Source organism: Aedes albopictus, chromosome 1, assembly GCF_035046485.1.
Source record: "Aedes albopictus strain Foshan chromosome 1, AalbF5, whole genome shotgun sequence".
In the NCBI taxonomy this organism is placed as follows: domain Eukaryota; kingdom Metazoa; phylum Arthropoda; class Insecta; order Diptera; family Culicidae; genus Aedes; species Aedes albopictus.
In genome coordinates this window covers 127,281,304-127,299,941 of record NC_085136.1, presented here as the reverse complement: position 1 = coordinate 127,299,941, position 18,638 = coordinate 127,281,304, and the positions used below count along the sequence as shown (strand labels likewise).

Below are 18,638 nucleotides of genomic sequence, written 5' to 3'. Positions count from 1 at the left end.
GGTTCCGGAACACTACCGGTTCAGATATGGTCTGCGAATATTTTCTTGCTTACTGTTCATTGGGTTATTAAAATGCCGTGGTTTGATGTGTCGCATGCATGGGATTGTTGCATTTTCATATCTGACCGCTTCCTGGGGTACCGGTCCGGAACACCTAAATGGCCATAACTCCGGAATGGTTGGTCCGATCGTAACCGATTTTCAATAGGCAACAATAGGACTAGGTTACCCGTCGAATGAACCATCGGTCATTAAAATCGGTTGAGATTTACTGCCAAAAAGTGACGTGAGTTTGTTTGTACACATACACATACATACACACACATACACACACAGATATCACCTCAATTCGACGGGCTGAGTTGATTGGTATATGTGACTCGACTCTCCGGGCCATCAATCAAATAGTCATTTTTGGAGTGAACATATAGTCTTTCCAGTATACACTTAGTGTACGGTAAAGGCAATAAATTGGTTCGCCATGCGGTGAACAAACCAAATATGTAGATGTATTTTCTGTTGAGATTGTGTTTCAATTCTTGTTTTAAGAAAGATGAAAATGAGAGCACTGTAACAACGCAGTCTAACCAATACATATACTATTTCACTGGTAATTAGTTCAGCGGCGAGAGTAACTAAGATTTGTGTTGTAGCCAAGCACACATACTCGATGCATGACACACCGGTTTTCCTTAACTTCCTACTCAGTGGTTACCGGCTACACCACTGAACACCTTTTTCTTGTTCTTCATGGCTCTACGTCCCTACTGGGACTTGGCCTACCTCGCTTCTTAGTGTTCCTTGAGCACTTCCACAGTTATTAATTGAATGGCTTTCTTTGCCTGCCAATGCATGAATTTGTATATTGTGAGGCAAGCACAATGATACACTATGCCCAGGAAGTCGAGCAAATTTTCCCGACCGAAACGGGAATCGAACCCGCCGTCTCCCGATTGGCGATTCATAGCCTTATCCACTTGGCTAATTGGAGACCCCTACCACTGAGCACCATTCCATCCAAAATCGATTTCTGTCTCTCTGCACCCATCGAATAATCATCATTCCCTTACGCACCGGAACCATTTGAAACTTTTTCGTCTCACTTTTTTGGGCACGAAAGCACTTTCGGTTTTTATCGAACACACATGAACATACCTACCTACCAACAACGGGTTTGTAGGGTCCCTCCTATTGTGTGGAAGCAACAACTCGCTATGGCAAAAGTTTTTTTTTTCTTCCCGCCCACGCCCCACTCGACATAATGTAAGTGGATGTGGAGTGAATGGAAAACCAAGCATCACCACCACCGCACCGCAACAGCAATGATGGTTGCTCGGGCTGATCGTTTGACGATTGGTGGTAGTAGATACGATGGCCGTATCGAATCGACAATGATGCTTCTTTTGTATGAACGAGGAGACTCTTCTTATCAAAAGTTTGGGACGCGGTTAGTTGGGGAAGAGTGGGTTGCGGGTGTCTATCAAAAAGGAGTTTAGTCAGCGTCGGAAACGTGATTGTCTTGTGATCTTGAAGCATATAGAAGATGATGTTGTTTTGTGGTAGGTGGGGATTTTTTTGCGATTGTAAGACTTTTGGCTTCAGGAGGTTTTTGGATATCATTATTTTTTGCTTTTGTGCTTACGCACCAGCTGAGGTGAAGCATGTCTTGAACCTGACTGTTTCAGCAGTATCAGCACAACCTCAGTATTTAACTGAGGGGTATTTTTTCCGCCAACTGATATTTTTGTTAATTGGACTCAATATACTGCCTTGTGGTATAGTTGGAGGGTGATACAATGTCCTTGGAGGAATCCGAGCTATTCATTGGCAAACTTTTTTTTTGTCCAAATCCGCACTTTGTACCAGCCGTTTCAATTTCTCAATGGCCTACTTTTTACCAAAAAATAATCAGTTGTATTATAATTCGTAATGCAAATCATTTCGGTTTCATCAGGTATCAGGTATCAGAAGGCCGGCTCCAGAGGCACGTTATCCTCCATTTGGGACATTTGTGCAATCGCTAAAATAATAGCCTATTTCATCGTCAACTTGAGGGAAAAGGAAGGAAATAAGGATGAGGATGGGGATAAAGACAGGTAGGGAAAATAGGAAAAGTACCTTGGAAGAGGATACTAACGCATAAGCGTACCACAATGGGTTCAAACAGCGCCCTGAAAAGGGCACTGTAATGACGCATAAAGCGAAAGAGAGCCTATAGCTCTTTACCACAGCGGGTTAGGAACAACAGAATATCCTGAATATTCAGGTCTCGGAAGTCAGTTTCACTAAGTGTTTTCCGAATACTCGGAAACGCAGTTGCGCAAAAACTGGACAGTTACATATCATATGATACGAAGTTCCATAATCGGATTCACAGCTATCACATGCAAATGAATCAGCTTGCTGAATATTCGCCATGTGGTAGCTGAGTCGGCAGTGGCCAGTCAATGCTTTGACCAGAATGCTGCAATTCTGATTTGACAGATTTGTAAGATACTTCGCCACCCTTGGAGATGACTCAGTACAATACAATTTGGTTTGACGACATGACTCCAAACTATTCCAATATTGTCTGTGTTGAGTAGCAGCCTAGGTGTGAATCTGAAGCTTTACCCAACACTTCGATATCGGAATAGCTGGCTCAGGGCCAATGAAGTTATGTGATGCTCCAGTGCGAGCTAACTCATCAGCCAATTCATTTCCAGCGATGGAAGAATGACCAGGTACCCATAGAAGGTGAACAGCGTTTGCTGAATTCAGGTCATCGATTTGAGTTCGACAAGCGATAACTATCTTCGACCTAAAGTTGGCCGAAGCAAGTGCTCTAATAGAAGCCTGGCTATCTGAACAGAAGTGTGGAGTTTGGTATTTCACTGGGATGGAATCACCCCTCACGTGCAGCACACACAACTTACCCAGGCTGACGTCGGTTCGCAAGTGGCAAGAGTGAACGCGGTTGGGTGACGCCTGGAGTTGTTGCTACGCAAGCAGGGATGCTAACATTGTCCGCTTGACAGTTCGCATCACATTCAAATGCGCTATATCGCCTGCTGTGATCAATCTCCTTTCCACAGCTTTATGCAGTACATCTTATATCTCACAAGAAGTAGGTATATTACTTTGCCCATTACGTGCTGCTGAAGTTCTGATTGCACTCCGCACATAAGAGCAAAGATTTCGGCCCGAAAAACGGTGCATTGTCTATCAAGTGAGTAAGACAGTTACAGCCTTAGCTCACGAGAATAAACACCAGCACCTGCTCGACCTTCGAGAAGGGAGCCATCAGTGTAACATACGATGCCGTCTGAAATACTTCTTTCCAGATATCCAGATGTCCACTCTTCCCGGGAAGAGAATTTCGTGGAATATGTCCTATATGGAAAATTACAAGCAATTGTAAGATCACTTGGAGCAAGAACAATTTTGTCCCAATTCACCAAAAGTGGAAACAACGAGGTGTGTGTTAATGTGCGGTTCACAGGAGTTTCCTCTAGTAGACCGAGTACCCGTAGACGGTAAGTGCAAGAAAGTGCTTCTTGTTTGAGATGAATGTGTAGTGGAGCAACGTCAAAGAGAACTTCGAGCGCTGCCGTGGGAGTTGAAGAAGAACGCTCCAGACATCGCCATTAAACACATCCTTTGCAGATGGCCTAACTTTGATTGGATCGTTCTCATTTCGCCCTATTGCCACCACACAAGATATCCATAGGCCAATATTGGCCGAACAACAGTTGTGTAGATCCATTTGATATACTTGGGTTTCAGACCCCAAGTTGTAACAAAAGGTTCGCCGGCATTGCCCGAAGGCCATACAAACTTTCTTGATTCTGAACTCAATGTGAGGTGTCCAGGAAAGCTTGGAATCAAGAATGACTCCAAAGTACTTTACCTGTTCAGTCACATCGATTTCAGAATCAAAGAGACGCAAAGGTCGAACGCCATTACGGTGTCGCCTTTTCGTAAAAACAATAGATGTTTTACTCGGATTAACCGAAAGACCATATTGGCGACACCAACCCTCAACTGAAGGGCGCTTTGCATCAGGTCGAAAAGGGTGGTGATACACATCCCAACTAGGGGCTGTTCATAAACCACGTAGACCAAATTTTGACCATCTCAGACCCCTCCCCTCCCCCCTCGTAGACTTTCGTCCATACAAAAATTTTAAAATTTGTATGGAGCGTAGACTTTGACAAGACCCCCCCCCTCTGCCCAAAAAGTCTACGTGGTTGATGAACGGTCCCCTAACAATGCTAGATAGTCGTCGGCAAAACCATAAGTATGAAAACCGCTATTATTGAGTTACCTCAATAGCGTATCTGCTACGAGATTCCACAAAAGCGGAGACAAGACTCCCCCTTGGGGGCATCCACAAACACTCAATTTCCTAATCCCTGCTAGACGCAATGTCGAGAAGAGATATCGGTTTTTGAGCATTTGATGAATCTAATTGGAAATCATTGGAGATATACCATGACTCCGTGCGGCTTCCAATATGGCATCGAAAGGCACATTGTCAAAGGCACCCTCGATATCTAAGTAAACACCCAAACAAGATTGCTTTTGAGCGAATGCTTTCTCGATATCGTAAACAACCTTGTGTAAAAGAGTCACAGTGGACTTACCAGATTGGTAGGCATGTTGGTTCACATGAAGAGGCACGTTGGCCAGATGAACATCACGGATGTGATGATCCACATGCGTTCTAAGCATTTCAGAAGAAAAGAGATCAAGCTGATAGGTCTGAAGCTCTTTGCTTCTTCATACGACAACCCACTTTCGGAATAAACTTCACAGTAATATCCCGCCAGGATTTGGGAATATACCCTGTAGCAAAACTGCAAACAAGTATTTTTTTCAAAACATGTTTTAAATGATCAAATCCCTTCTGAAGCATAATAGGATAAATCCCATCTGCCCCAGGAGATTTGAAAGGAGCAAAGCTATTAAGAGCCCACTCAATCGATTCTATAGTTACAATACCCCTAGCCAAAGCTAAAGAATCATAACTACAAGAAAAGACATCAGGTTCATCCGAAGATGTAATATCCACACATCCAGGGAAGTGTGTGCTGAATAAGCATCCCAGAGCTTCCTCATCAGAGGAAGTCTGATCGCCATTTGACAAACGAAGTTCGTTCACTCGGAAATCCTTAGAGTGCCTTAGTCGCAACCAAATCAGTAAAAAGATCCCAGTTTGTTGACCGGGGATTCCTGAAACGCAATGTTTGCGAAGTAACATTTGGATATTCAAAAAAGATGTAGCGATGGTCAGATAAAGATTCTTCATCTGACACATGCCAATTGGTCAGCTCAAGACTAATTCTGCTAGAGCAAAGCGTTATGTCTAACACTTCTTCTCTACCAGATACCATGAAGGTTGGGCGGTTGCCTATGTTAAGTAATCCAAGATCTGTACTACTTAAGTATTCCATCAAACTGGAGCCTCTCAAATTAATGTCTGAGCTGCCCCAGATTATATGGTGAGCATTAGCATCACTATCAACAACACTAGTTTTCAAAATAAAACGAAAGTCGTGAACTTCTGTCAATGGCCAAAATTTTTGAAGCATAATTTAGCGCTGATTTGGAAATGTGCTTTGAAAAATTAAAAGTAGATCAGTTTTTGAGTTTTAGCTCAATATCGAGTGTTACAGCTTTTTAAAATATGGAATTTAATAAATTAAAATATCTTGCGTTTTATTCAACCAATTTTAAATCTTTTTCCATAAATTAAAAGCTGAATATAGTACCATTCGATCATCTGAAAGCAGGTTTTGCGTCAGATTGACGAAATTCAAGATATTGGCGAGTTTTGGGGACGTTCTCCTTAAACTTTAGCAAATTTTCCAAAAATATATGAAGAAATGTGTTTTTTTCGATAAGAAAAAAATATTTAAAAAATTCTTTGTCAACGTTTATTTGACATATCATATGTAGGCGAGTTACAGTAAAAAATTCAGCTCAATCGGAGCATTGATTACGGAGAATGAGATGTGTGAAGTGAGCGACTTTGCTTAAAAATAGAACAAAAATCGATTTAAAATCATCAACCTTGTATGGAAAGTCGAAAAAAAATCCGCTCTACTGTATTTTTTTCCCTTTGGGTTTTCGAGCTCAGGGCACGATTCTATATCAAAAACGATCATCAGCTTACCGAGTTCAAAAATGCTGTAAACTAGTGCAATTAGCGGAAGGCCTTTTGAACTGCAGTATGCAATGACTTACTTGAAAGCATCCGTAGGGGATGGTTCATCATGCGGTAAATAAACCGAACAATAAACGTATATCCTGTTGAGGTTTCCAACAGATACATCGATTGTGATAGCACATACATCTCTGGTAGTTAGTTCAGAGATAACTGTAGCAATGATTGCGTTGTTGACAAGCACACATGCTCGAGGCATGACACGTGTGTTTGCCATTTCATTTTTACTGAAAGTAGCAAACAGCGGATTCACAAGGTTTCCTAGATAGAAATTCCCCTTACGAAAGTAAGGTTCTTGGACTAACGCCACTTGGGCTGTACCATTTTGCATAAGTCTACAAAGATTAATCGTTGCTGTTCTTTTGTGCTGAAGATTGATCTGAGCTATCCTAACCGTAGCCACTACCCAAACTAGGCAAGATTAAACTCTTAACAATCACAGCAACAATAAAGCCAGATCGGTATCGATTTGAGTGCGCCAAAGGCGAGGATGCACAGGATACACTGTGTAAAACGCATAATGCGAAACCATATAGGTGAAAATTTAAACTAATTAATAACATCTTCATAATCCCGCCCTTATTCAGCCTCAAGTATGATATTGAAGAAGGGCAGCTGATTGTCTCGGAGAAACACAAGGTCCACCACGCTATTGCTCCGGTTAGCACAGTAAGGGCAAATACTGTGGAGGGCGCCCTGGTACTCCACAGGCTCCGTTTGCGATTAGGTTTTTATAAGACCCCCCTAACCATTCATTCCTAGGCACGGTAAGCGTAAAGCCGCATAACACCATGAATTAGGGGTCAACTGATTAGTGGATTCCTACCACTGGAACAGGCGGTCCGTAGTGCTATTCTTAGCCAGTTAAACTAACCGCTACAGACACTACACAGCTATCTAGGCTGATCGGGAAGGGTACCCTTTCCTAATCCCATTCCATTCCTTGTCCCTTTCTCCCTCAAGTAAATGATGAAATAGGCTAACATGTATGGCGATGGCACGAATGTCCCAAATGGAGGATAACGTGCCTCTGGAGCCGGCCTTATGATACCTGATACCTGATAAATATGGATGCTCTTGTCTCCCAAGGACGTGGTTGACTTTATAATCTAGCCAGAATGGGGGAATCACATACTGTAACTCAGGATCTCTGTTCATCAATACATAATAGGTAGCCTTGAGTTCAGTTGATACCAAGGTATCTCAGGACAAACATGTTACCACAGCAAAAGGGAATATCACAATAGTTCTAAAATCTAGACGCGGTGATCTTCATCCGACAAACGAGAGAAAAATATGAATATAAGTCGTAAAAGAAAAAAATCAAGCAGACAAAGTTTCGTGTTTTATCGTGTGCTTAGAGCAGAAGAAACGATCATTGCTGATGGATTTTGTCGGTGTTAGCTTGAATTGCTTTGGCATAGTTTGATTCTGTTTTGATGGACGGTGTTTGTCGTTTGAAGTGAGAATCAGAGTGAGTGTCGTTAGGCATTAGCAATCCTGAAATTGCACAACCCTGCTGAAAAATCTGCCTAATGCTCTCTGAATTTTTACCTAGATTGGCATCCGATCTACCAAGTGGTGAATTTCTTTTCGCTACCTGAAACCGCAATCTTCTATCGCTCAGAATCCTCTACAAAGTATACATATTTATCAGAAATATGCAATGTGACTTAATGATAGTATCATTCCTTAAAATTTGTTTTCTGGAATGAGCCATCTCTGATTCCAATAGTTCAAGCAATTTCAATAGTTCAACAGCATAGGAAGTGTTTCCTTCTTCTCGGGAAATCGGATCCCCGGAAATGCAATGCCAGAAAATGTGATAAACTCCTACTCATACTTGTCTCACTAATTCTTTCTTACAAATGAAATATTCTGTTGCACAAGCCACCTGAAATGTATGGAAATGTGTATGCATGTGTTTTTTTTCTGTCATCAATTGAACTATCTGTTTCGATTGACTATTTCGGTTAACTTTTCCCAGTTTGATTCGCGGTAGGCGCTATGGTTTCCGTATAGTGGTAGTAGTTCAATTTTGTGGATTTCTATAGTTTCGAGTACCTGTTGTCAGCTAGAGTGAGTGTGTTTGTTTTAGCTAAATGTTTTTTTTCTGTAGGAAGGAAAAAATGCGACTCTTTTTCTCTATAGCTCGTAGTTCATATTGATTATGGTGTACCTTAACTGTAATTAGGTTCGTTATATCACACTTTGTGGTTCGTTTATGTTTTTTTACTCTCTGTGGCATCTATAAAACAGGCGATCGCTTCCAAAGGGCATTGCCCTTATTTCTTTTCTAGGCTGCACCACCGGTTCCGTCTGCGTTGTCAACTTAGGATCCATGCATACGCTTGTGGGGAGGATGGGTTCTGAGGGGATGATGAAGTTTGTACTATCGCGTGGATTTGGGAGGGGCACTACAGCGAGACAAAATCGTTTCCTGTCACGAATACAGCGGCCGGGCCGAGTCCGGAAGGTCCAGGGCTGAGTCCCGAACCGGTCGGAGTCGCTGGTGCTAGCGGAGGCGTCGGGATTTCCTTGATCGGTTCAATCTCCTGCTTGATGAATATACTCTCCTGCTCCAGCACAACCTGGCGATTCTCCTCCGGTAGGGACATTGTGGAGTTACCACTCGCAGTGTACCGTCGGCCCATGTTGTCGTACTTCAAGCATGGGAAGCTGTTTTCGCACCTGTTGACCAGCTCAGCTTTGCTGAACCTGACGTTCATTTTGGCGGAGGAGTTGATAAGTTTGCTGCACTCCTGGCACATGGCAGCCGGATTGTTGTTGAGACCGGTGATCTCGCACGACTCTTCGATGTTCGAGTAATTGACGATACTGTCCTGCAGCTGGAGGGTTTCCACCGGCGCTATCACACCACTGGTCGACGCGGTGGAATGTTGCGTTGGAATCGTTGGAGGAGCAACCGCCGTTAGCGAGGGCGGTTGACTACTACAGGCGGAAGATGACGCCGTCAGAGCTGGTCGGTTCTTCCGAGGCAGCGTCGCATACGAAGACACATTCACCGGAATCAGCTTTCCTTTCGCTCGATTTGGAATGTTCAATAAATCGGGATACATGTTCAGATCGGGATTGTCCAACGCATCCTGCGTCACCGATACGGAAATGAAGATGTTGCCGTACGCTGGATTCGGGACCATCTGGGAGCAAAACTCCGGCGGCGGTGGAAATACCCCCACGTTTAGCGGGAATTCTTCCCGTTTAGCCGCTATCGACTCGATGGTTATCTGCACCGGTTCCATCGCTATCGTGGAATCCGTCTTCGTCGAAGGAGTCATCACGTCACTCGCACTGAACTCCTGTCGCTCGTTGGTCGTTATACTCAAATCGAGCAGTTTCTTCTCTTGGTCGTTGAAACTTACGCTACTTTTGATATTCTTCTTTCTTCGCCGTGTTCGGAACTTTCTCTTACATAAGCAGATCACCACGGACAACGAAAGCAATCCAAATATCGTCCCGAAAATTCCCAGAATCAACCCAAAGTACCAAAATGTCTCCGGTGTCTTGATGATCACCCGTTCCACCACCTCCGGCAGTATCAAACTGAAGTTCTTGCTTTCGAATCCGATCTTGTTGCTGGCAGTGCACGTGTAGTACCCCGAATCGTTACTGGTGATGTTCAGTATCGTCAGATTACTCCATATGATCGTCTGCTCACCGATCCTTGTGACCCGCTCCGTTTCCACCAGCTCCTGATCCACTATCTTCCCGTTGAGATCCCACGTCGCTGATGGCTCCGGATCCCCATAAACCAAGCAGCGATAGGTAATGTTCGCCCCCAAATCCTCAATGTCATCGGCATTATCTCGGAACACCTCCACGTGTGGAACGCACCCGAATTGGTCCGTCTCCACCGACTCCCACGTTAGGCCCTTCAAACTGAACGGTCGATGGCACTGTAAGCTTCTCCTGTTTAGTGAATTGTTCAAATACCACCCTCGGAAATCTCGCAGGTGGCAGTCACAGTTCCAAGGATTCTCCTCCAGCAGCAGCGTCTTCAGGTTCTTCATATGGTTGAACACGTAGTGCGGCAAATATTCCAGCTGATTCTTCGTCAAGTCCAGGAATTCCAACAACTCCAAGTTGGAGAATGCCGTTTCGGCTATGCTATTCAGCTGACAATTGTGCAGATCGATGTTCCTCAGATATGGTAACACTGGGAACTGATCCGACACCAAGTGCTTTAACGGATTACTGTACAAATAAATTATCCTTAACCTATTGTTACCGGCGAAGGTTTGCTTATCCAACGATTCGATCTCATTCTCGCTCAGATCCACCTCGATCAGGATCTTCAGATTGGTGAAAGCCTCCCGGTGAACGTACTTCACCCGGGAGTGCTTCAGGTGGATCTTCTGCAGGTTCACCAAGCCCAAGCTGGTGAACTCTTCCCGGTTGAGGTACGCGATGTTGTTGTCGTTCAGCACCAGCACCTGCAGCTCGGTGGACAGGTTCGCCGGGATCGATGAAATGGTGAGATTGTTGCAGAGGGCCGATTTCTTTCCGCTGGACCACTTGCAGATGCAACTGGCCGGACAGCTCGCCGTCCAGTCAACACTGAGCACCGGTGAGACTAGGAAAAGTAGCACTGGAATGGGAAAAAAATAGAGAGAGATTATTACTTATCGAAGTCAAATACGAGAGAGCAGAAATAATGTTTGAATTAATCCGCTAACAAGCGAAATCTTTTCATCTTTTACTACATCCAGTATCGCAAAAGAATGCCATCAGCGGCTTTACATCTAATAACTTATTCAATGAAGTGAAAACTTTCGCAGTGCACAAGGTTCCAGACCGTGCACCCAGTTCCGCCGTTTTCTCTGTCACAGATCATCCTGCTACTTTGAAATCAAATCCGCCTTATCGGAGATTTACTTTCATCAATTCTGGGCAAACACCATACCCGCACATACATGCACATTCAATGTCCCATGCCTTCCCTAGGGAAAAGCGTGTAATCTGTTCATCCTGTCCGGCGACGACGACCGGACCGTAGCGTTGTTGGTTGACTTGACGTCACCCGTTTCCGAGCATGAATGAAAAATTTTTCACAAGAAAGGAAAGACATCCGACCAAGTGTCACATTGAGATGCCATTTCGTGTGCAATACTTCGGTGGAAGGGTGGTGGAAGCCTTAGTCCGGCGCTGCGGATCGGACTGGACCGCACCGGACCATCGCCGGCCGGTCTGGCAGGATGAAAACTTTTGCTTCGCTAAGAACCGATGGGAAATGACAATGCAGAGCCCGGAATGGACAGGATGTAGAGGAGAGTTGAGCTAAATGAGTGGAGTTCCATGGAATTAGCAAATTGAGTTTATACATTTTTTCATTTATTAAGTATTACATAAAATTCAAGATTTAATTCAAATTTAAAACTGAATCAACAATATTTCTCCATAATACACGGTTCATGGCTGCCGTTCTGCATCTTTAGTCACGCCCGATGCTCGCCAAGTCACGCTCCACCTGATCCGTCCATCATGCTTTCTGTGCTCCACGCCAACCGGATCTGTCGCGAACACCAGCTTTGCAGGGTTGTTGTCCAACATTCTTGCAACATGCCCTACTCATCGTATCCTTCCGGCTTTGGCCACCTTCTGGATGCTGGGTTCGCCGTAAAGTGCAGCGAGCTCGTGGTTCATCCTTCTCCGCCACACACCGTTTTCCTGCACACCGCCGAAGATTGTCTCGTGTCTCGTGTCCATAGAGGACCACCGGTCTTATCAGCGTTTTGAACATGGTGCATTTGATGCGTGGGTGATTTTTTTTTAAACCGCAGCTTCTTGTGGAGCCCGTAGTAGGCTCGACTTCCGTTGATGATGCGCCTTCGAATTTCACGTCTCACGTTGTTGTCAGCCGTCAGTAAGGATCCGAAGTAGACGAATTCCTCCACCACCTAGAAGGTATTCCTATCTATCGTAAAATATTACTATGTATCCAGATGGATCCGGCCATGTTCGGTTCCGCCTACGCTAGTAGGCTGGATAGCCTTCTAAGCAGCTTCTGACAGAACTTTGACAAAATTCATGCAGAAACACAAATGTGTTTCAAAACAACTGAACTTCTATGAACTTGAAAGTTCCGACAAAGTTCCGAGTAGCATCTTAAGCAGCTTTAAAGTTCTGCGAAGCTCAGATAAAGTTCTGAATTGAACTTTCTGGCTGCTTAAGAGGCTAAAAATGAGCCCTGCCGGAACTTGTGCCCGAAGTTCCAGCAAGGCTCATCGTTAGCCTCTTAAGCAGCCAGAAAGTTCCGTTTGGTACTTTATCTGAACTTCGCGGATCTTGAAACACAAAACTAGATCCGATTTCCGTACAAAATGGCAGGTAAACATCTATTGCAAGTTAATACACAACAGAAGGCCTTTGAATTATTGTTAAAGTTTTCAAAACTGTGTGCTCATTAAGGCATGTCTTATGATGCATTTTTCAAAAATGGGTGACACTTGATCCCCCTTTGAGCACATGGTTTATTTAAAGGGAAAATAATTCCAGAGTCTTCCTATTCATTTTCTTTTCGAGTTTTCTTGTATTTTCGATGAAGTGTTTGAAATTGTAAGATTTCCTTAAATTTTTAAGGATATGCCGTATTTTCAAAATGGGGAGACTTGATCCCCCTTTTCTTGGTTTGTACCAAAGTTATAATTATCTGACACATTTTATCGTTGAATATACTAGAATTCCAAGTAAATAGAAGCTTCCGAATAGAATTTTATTTTTCACATGTATAAAGTGTGTAATAATCGAGGGATCAAGTCTCCCCATGTCACTGTTGTGTATACTAAGCTGAATTAATTAAAATGTGTTAACAACAGCCTTATTTGAATAAATAAGTTTGAAAGTACTTTATTCAAACTATGTGCTGTGAAATTTTGACACGATTTGGTTCAATTTTCACAAAGTTATTGAGATTTTTCGGAATCGCCTAAAAGATTTCTGAAGGACTGAAAACAAACCACAGCCGTTAAAAAATAATGCAATGTACAATCGAAATCACTTATAGCCAAAATATAGTCGTTTGTCCAGGAGTAGTTTTGGAAAAATTATGCTAGAAGAAAAATGTTTTTGATTCCAAGCAAATATGGGGGGAACAAGTCTCCACAGGGATCAAGTCTCCTCAGGCTCCCCTATAGCGGCTGTAATCGTCTATGAGTGTCAGGAGATATCTTGATCCGCCCGGCGTCACAGTATTCATCGGTCCCAGCTCCAGAATCTTCTTCGATTGTCGCTCCGTCTTTCTCGGGTACGGCTTCCGTGCGATCTTCCCTTCAGCGCAGTACTCACAGGTCTGGTAGACGTCACATTTCTTGAAGAATACGCCCTTCGCCAAACCTTCACGAACAACTCGTTGGATCGCTTCCGGATCCCGATGTCCTAGTTTACGATGCCACGAATGAATGCAATCCTTCGTATGATGTGCAACCTTCATGCTTCGCTCGATACAGGTCTTCAGTTGGTATAATCCTCCAACCTTGTGCGCTACTGACGCAACAACGCTTCCATACTGAATCACGCAGCCTCGAGATTTCGTGAACGTCACTTCTGCTCCCTTGTTGACTAGGCTTCCGACAGACACCAAGTTAGATTCCAATAGGACGTTATCAGTGAAGTACTAGATTGAAAGTTGTGAGCTGTATTTCTGTATGACGAAATAATCAATTCTTCATTTCTGTGATAAAATGGTGCAAACAGCGTGGGTTATACGATTTCTTGGATAATTTGATGATGTTAGAGCAAAAGTTTGAGTAACTGTGTTGTTCTAGTTGCAAGAAATGAATAATACAACAACACAGTTACCCAAACTTTTGCTCAAACAGCATCAAATAAGCGAAGAAATCATATAACCCACGCTGTTTGCATCGTTTTATCACAGAAATGAAGAATTGATCATCTCACCATACAAAAATCCAGCTCACTACTTTCAATCTAGTACTTCACTGGTTGTGTCCTATTCTGGAACATAGAAGACATTGCGGAGGATGATTTCTTGTTAGTCTCAGTTGTCATCGTAGCAGAACAGACGACCGATTCCTACTCCCTGGACATCCGTTTCGTTGCCGTCAGCTAGAGCGATGGTCACGCCAGAACTTTGCTTCAGGTCCTTGAAAAACGATTGATCGCAACACATATGGGCAGTAGCACCGGAAACGATTATCCACGTCTTCAACTGCTTTCGGTTTTAGGATGCCGTGAACGCAAACGGTGTGGTTTATGCTGTCTTCCCCTTCGGCTTGGGCTTCTGATGAGTACCTCCTCGTCATGCAAACGTGGACGAACCTTCTTTCTTCATCACCATCGGACAGTCACGCTTCATGTGGCCTGACTTCCGACCTTGATGGCAGACGATGGGCGTCTCCTCGGTACCGACACGCAGGATGGCTTCGCCTTGACGGGTCTTCTCCATTCTCTTTTGCGCTACGTCCAGTAATTTACCCTTAATTAGCTCCATGGTCAGGTCCTTGTCTTCACGGGTCTCCATCGCCGTGATCAAGTTCGCCAGACTGGAGAAAAGTTCTTCCATCAGGAACAAGTGGCCTTCCATGTCCACGTTTTCGTTGTTCTTCGCCTTGCAAAGTTTCTTCAACAGGGATACCTTTCGTCATTGTCGTTTTCTAATGGTTCTTCTTCATTTCACCCCACGTAGCCTTCGCGGTCTTGCAGTTTCTAATCAGCGGATGTTGGCAATCGTCCACCAGAAGGGCGATTGTAGCCCGGGCCTTCGCATCACCTTCCTTCCAAGCGTCCGTCGGATGGGTAGGGGCGGCCTCCGACACGAGCTTCCACAAATTCTCCCGGATTAACAATATGTCGACCTTGACCTTGTGATCTTCCCTGGGCACATAACCTATGGGAGGAGGGCCTTAGTCGTAGTAGTGAAAAACCTTCTTCTACAGAGGGCAAGAACACAATGAATACATTTTTATTTTACGTATATAATTAATGACATATCGACTAATCATAGCCTACTAGAGTTTTCCAGTCGCATCGCTTCCAACACATCTAATCTTGAGTAGAACAAATAGAGTAAGGTGGGGCAAAAGTTCGACCCTAGATGAAAATTCAACTTATTTCAAAAAATCGAAGCGGATAAAAATAAAGAAATACCGTGTGGTGATTCTATCATCCATGAGCTAAAATTTTGCTGAACAAAGATGCGCCAAATGTCTTTTCAATTTTGAGTTACAACACTTTTTGTATATGTGTGTTTTATTCGAACTCTTGCCCCACCACTGGGGCAAAAGTTCGAATTTAGTGTTTGTGGAATTTCGCTAGCCGTAGCACACTATTTTGACAGTTTGGTAATAAGAGTACCTGAAACCACTTGATATTTGATGTTGGAACTGGAAAACACTTTAAAGTTTGATCTGGATTTTACCCAAATCAGGGTTAAATTTACTACACCAAAAATTAGTGATTTTCCGTCAAATTCAGACAAAACAACATCTTTTCTCAACTTTAATCGAATTTTCTTACTAATTCCATCACTCTTAGAGATACTATGTACATTTTGCAGAATTTTAGGTTTTTACCTAAAGTTGCCACATGACTCGAATTTTTGCCCCACAATTCAAACTTTTGCCCCACTATGTGTAAAATATGGTTTCCAAATCTTTTTTGCAAAAAGTTATACATGCTAAAGCATCTTCAAAATAAACCTAGTTACGCCCCAAAATAAAATATCGTAGTCGATTTCATTACAAATCCATTGCATGCGTTGGAAGGACCATTGCATGTTATGATTTTTTGATCAAAAACCAACATTTTGTCATAACTTTTCGAAATTAAGATCAATTTTCATAATTTTTGGAGTGAAAGACTCTTTTTCAAAAAGGGTTCGAACAACCTTGACACCCGGAATAAATAATTTGAATTGAGCTCAAAAACTTCAAAAGAAACTCTTGCCCCACTCGAACTTTTGCCCCACTTTACTCTAATCAACAGATATTTGTTTTGTTAACTTATTTTTATATTATGTGACCTTTATCATCAATTGAGATAATGTAGTACATATTGGTGTATTAGAATTTTATCTACAAGTTGAAAACTTAATTGGAAGTATTTGCATTGTTATTTTTTTAAATCAAAATCAATGTAATAATCTTTTCAAATAAAATACCTAAATAGGATCCAAATCTTTGCATTTTGTTGGACTTATTGGACTTATTTACATGTTCCATTGAATTTTGTGCGCTACTGACTTTTTTTAACTAACTCAAGTTTGATTCAAAACCTCAGTTTCCCCTTAATTCTGAATGAAGAAAAAACTCACCTGTTAAGCAGAACTGTATCATTTTGGCGATTAAACATAGTTGAACGATAAAGTTGCACTTGGCGTTTCCATTAAAAAGTTTCTCCTTTCTCCGTCGCCGTGGTCGCCTAGGATGAGAGCCGTTCGGTCATCACCACCACCACCACCACCACCACCATCGCCCTTGGCCGTCTCTGGCTATTGTGATGGTCGTTCGGTCGTTTGGTTGGTCCTGCTGCTGGCTGGCTGGTCAGTGCTGCGACATGAACTGCAACGGACGGCCACCTCCACTACCAGCAGCACCGGCTCGGAATGGACGTTGTCTGTCTGTAAGTGTAAGTAAGATAAGGGCAAAAAGTGTTACCATTATCGCAAAGTTTGATTCAATCGGGATGAAATTTCTGTGATAAAGTTAATTTATCTTGGAGTTGCGGGTTGGGATGCTGCGGAGGTTGAACCGTGGGCGATTTTTGGGGACGAATAGAATTATGTGGAGTTTGCGTAATGTGGCTGACAGAAACGATTTCAACGAGACGCTATATTGCCAGCTGTACGACACTACCCAACCTTGATTAAATTAAATTTGTAATTAATAGCGGCATTTGGATGCATTTTTTCCAAAAGTTTCCTGTTTTTGTTTTATGGGAAGCGTTGCCAATGAACAGCATTTTTTATCCGCCTTGTCTCAACTGCTATTTCAGCAGCTCATACATTCGAAATTAATAAGGGCACTACTCAAGCAGTTACAGTCAGTAGGAAACGGTGGTAGCTAGTAAAGACAACACAACGAGAGTGTCATGGCTGAAATGCAGGGAAGTATGGATCGAAACAATATGCGGAGGTTTTATTTTTCTACCAATTGCGTATTGCGCAAAACTGCGCCAATGCTACGACCGACAATAAACATTGAAGTTTTCTCGTGCATAGTCGTTATCAGGATCGCAGGTAAGTCGCTATTGGTATTTTTCTAATGGATCGTTCTAGCCAAATATTGGTAGAATAATTTGAGTCTCATCATTTGTTCATGCGTTTAATACGGCAGATAAAGGAGCAACATATCAGTTAATACACCTGTGCGTGTATGATCGCGTACACGCTATTGATGGATTGGAACGACCAGCAGGTGCGCAGAACCGGAGAACAAACGGAGCGAACGGTAAAGGTTTCGGACAACTGCAATAGAAAAACGCGGCCGATCTCTAGCGAAACGTATTTACTTATGATCATGTGTGTATGTATAACAAAAGGGGAAAAACATATTCAAGGTACATGGCAAGGGAGGTATGCTAATTCAAAGTTCCCTTTTAATCAAGATATATTTATAACGAGGTGTTCATCACACTCCATCACTCCTCCTGGATGATCACCGAGTCTAGGGCTTCAGTCCAACTTGCTTGATGAACTTCTGCATTGCCGTTGGTCCCAATGGTTTAGTTAGTGCATCGGCGACCATTTCAGTGGTCGGGCAATACACCAGCTTTATGACTTCCTTCTCAGCTAACTCTCGTATGTAGTGTCTCTTCGTGTCTATGTGCTTCACACGGCCGCTGGTTCTTTCGGACGTCGCAAAGCTGAGACACCCCTGGTTGTCTTCGAAGACAACGGTTGCAGCGCCTTCTGGTTCTCCAAGCTCGAGCAGCAATCGCCTAAGCCAAACGGTCTCCTGGCAGGTCAACGATAGGGCGTTATATTCGGCTTCGAGAGATGAGAGAGCCACGGAGCTTTGACCTTTGCTAACCCAGCTGATTGCGCCACTTCCGTAGAAAAAGATAAACCCTGTTGTCGACTTTCTTGTTCGGCGATCGCCGGCCCAGTCAGAGTCGGAAAATCCTCTGAGACGCCATCCTTCACCAGGTCCGAATACCAATCGCCAATCCCTTGTCGCTCTCAAGTATTGTAGAACGCGTTTAGCGGCACACCAGTCCATATTGTTAGGCTCGCTTACCTTTCTCCCAAGTAATCCGACACTCAAAGATAGATCCGGCCGAGCGTTGACGGCCAGGTACAGTAACGCCCCTACGAGGCTACGGTACAGCGTCGGGTCATCAAACCGCTTACTGTCTTCGTTGGTTGATGTATACCCAGGATCCATCGGGGTCTTGGAAGGCCGACAGTTCTCCATGTTGAACTTGCCTAGCAAGGTGTCAATGTAGGCTGACA

General features: G+C 43.4%; 1 protein-coding gene across 1 annotated transcript; it reads right to left on the bottom strand.

Moving 5' to 3' along the window:
* Nucleotides 1–4,250: 4,250 nt before the first annotated feature.
* LOC109403544 (uncharacterized) lies at nucleotides 4,251–16,893 on the bottom strand. Its single transcript, XM_029864913.2, has 2 exons — nucleotides 16,500–16,893; nucleotides 4,251–10,817 (listed from the first exon to the last, which is right to left on the bottom strand). Exons 1-2 carry the CDS (start codon nucleotides 16,519–16,521, stop codon nucleotides 8,626–8,628), a joined length of 2,214 nt encoding a protein of 737 aa, XP_029720773.2. The 5' UTR covers nucleotides 16,522–16,893; the 3' UTR covers nucleotides 4,251–8,625.
* Nucleotides 16,894–18,638: the final 1,745 nt, after the last annotated feature.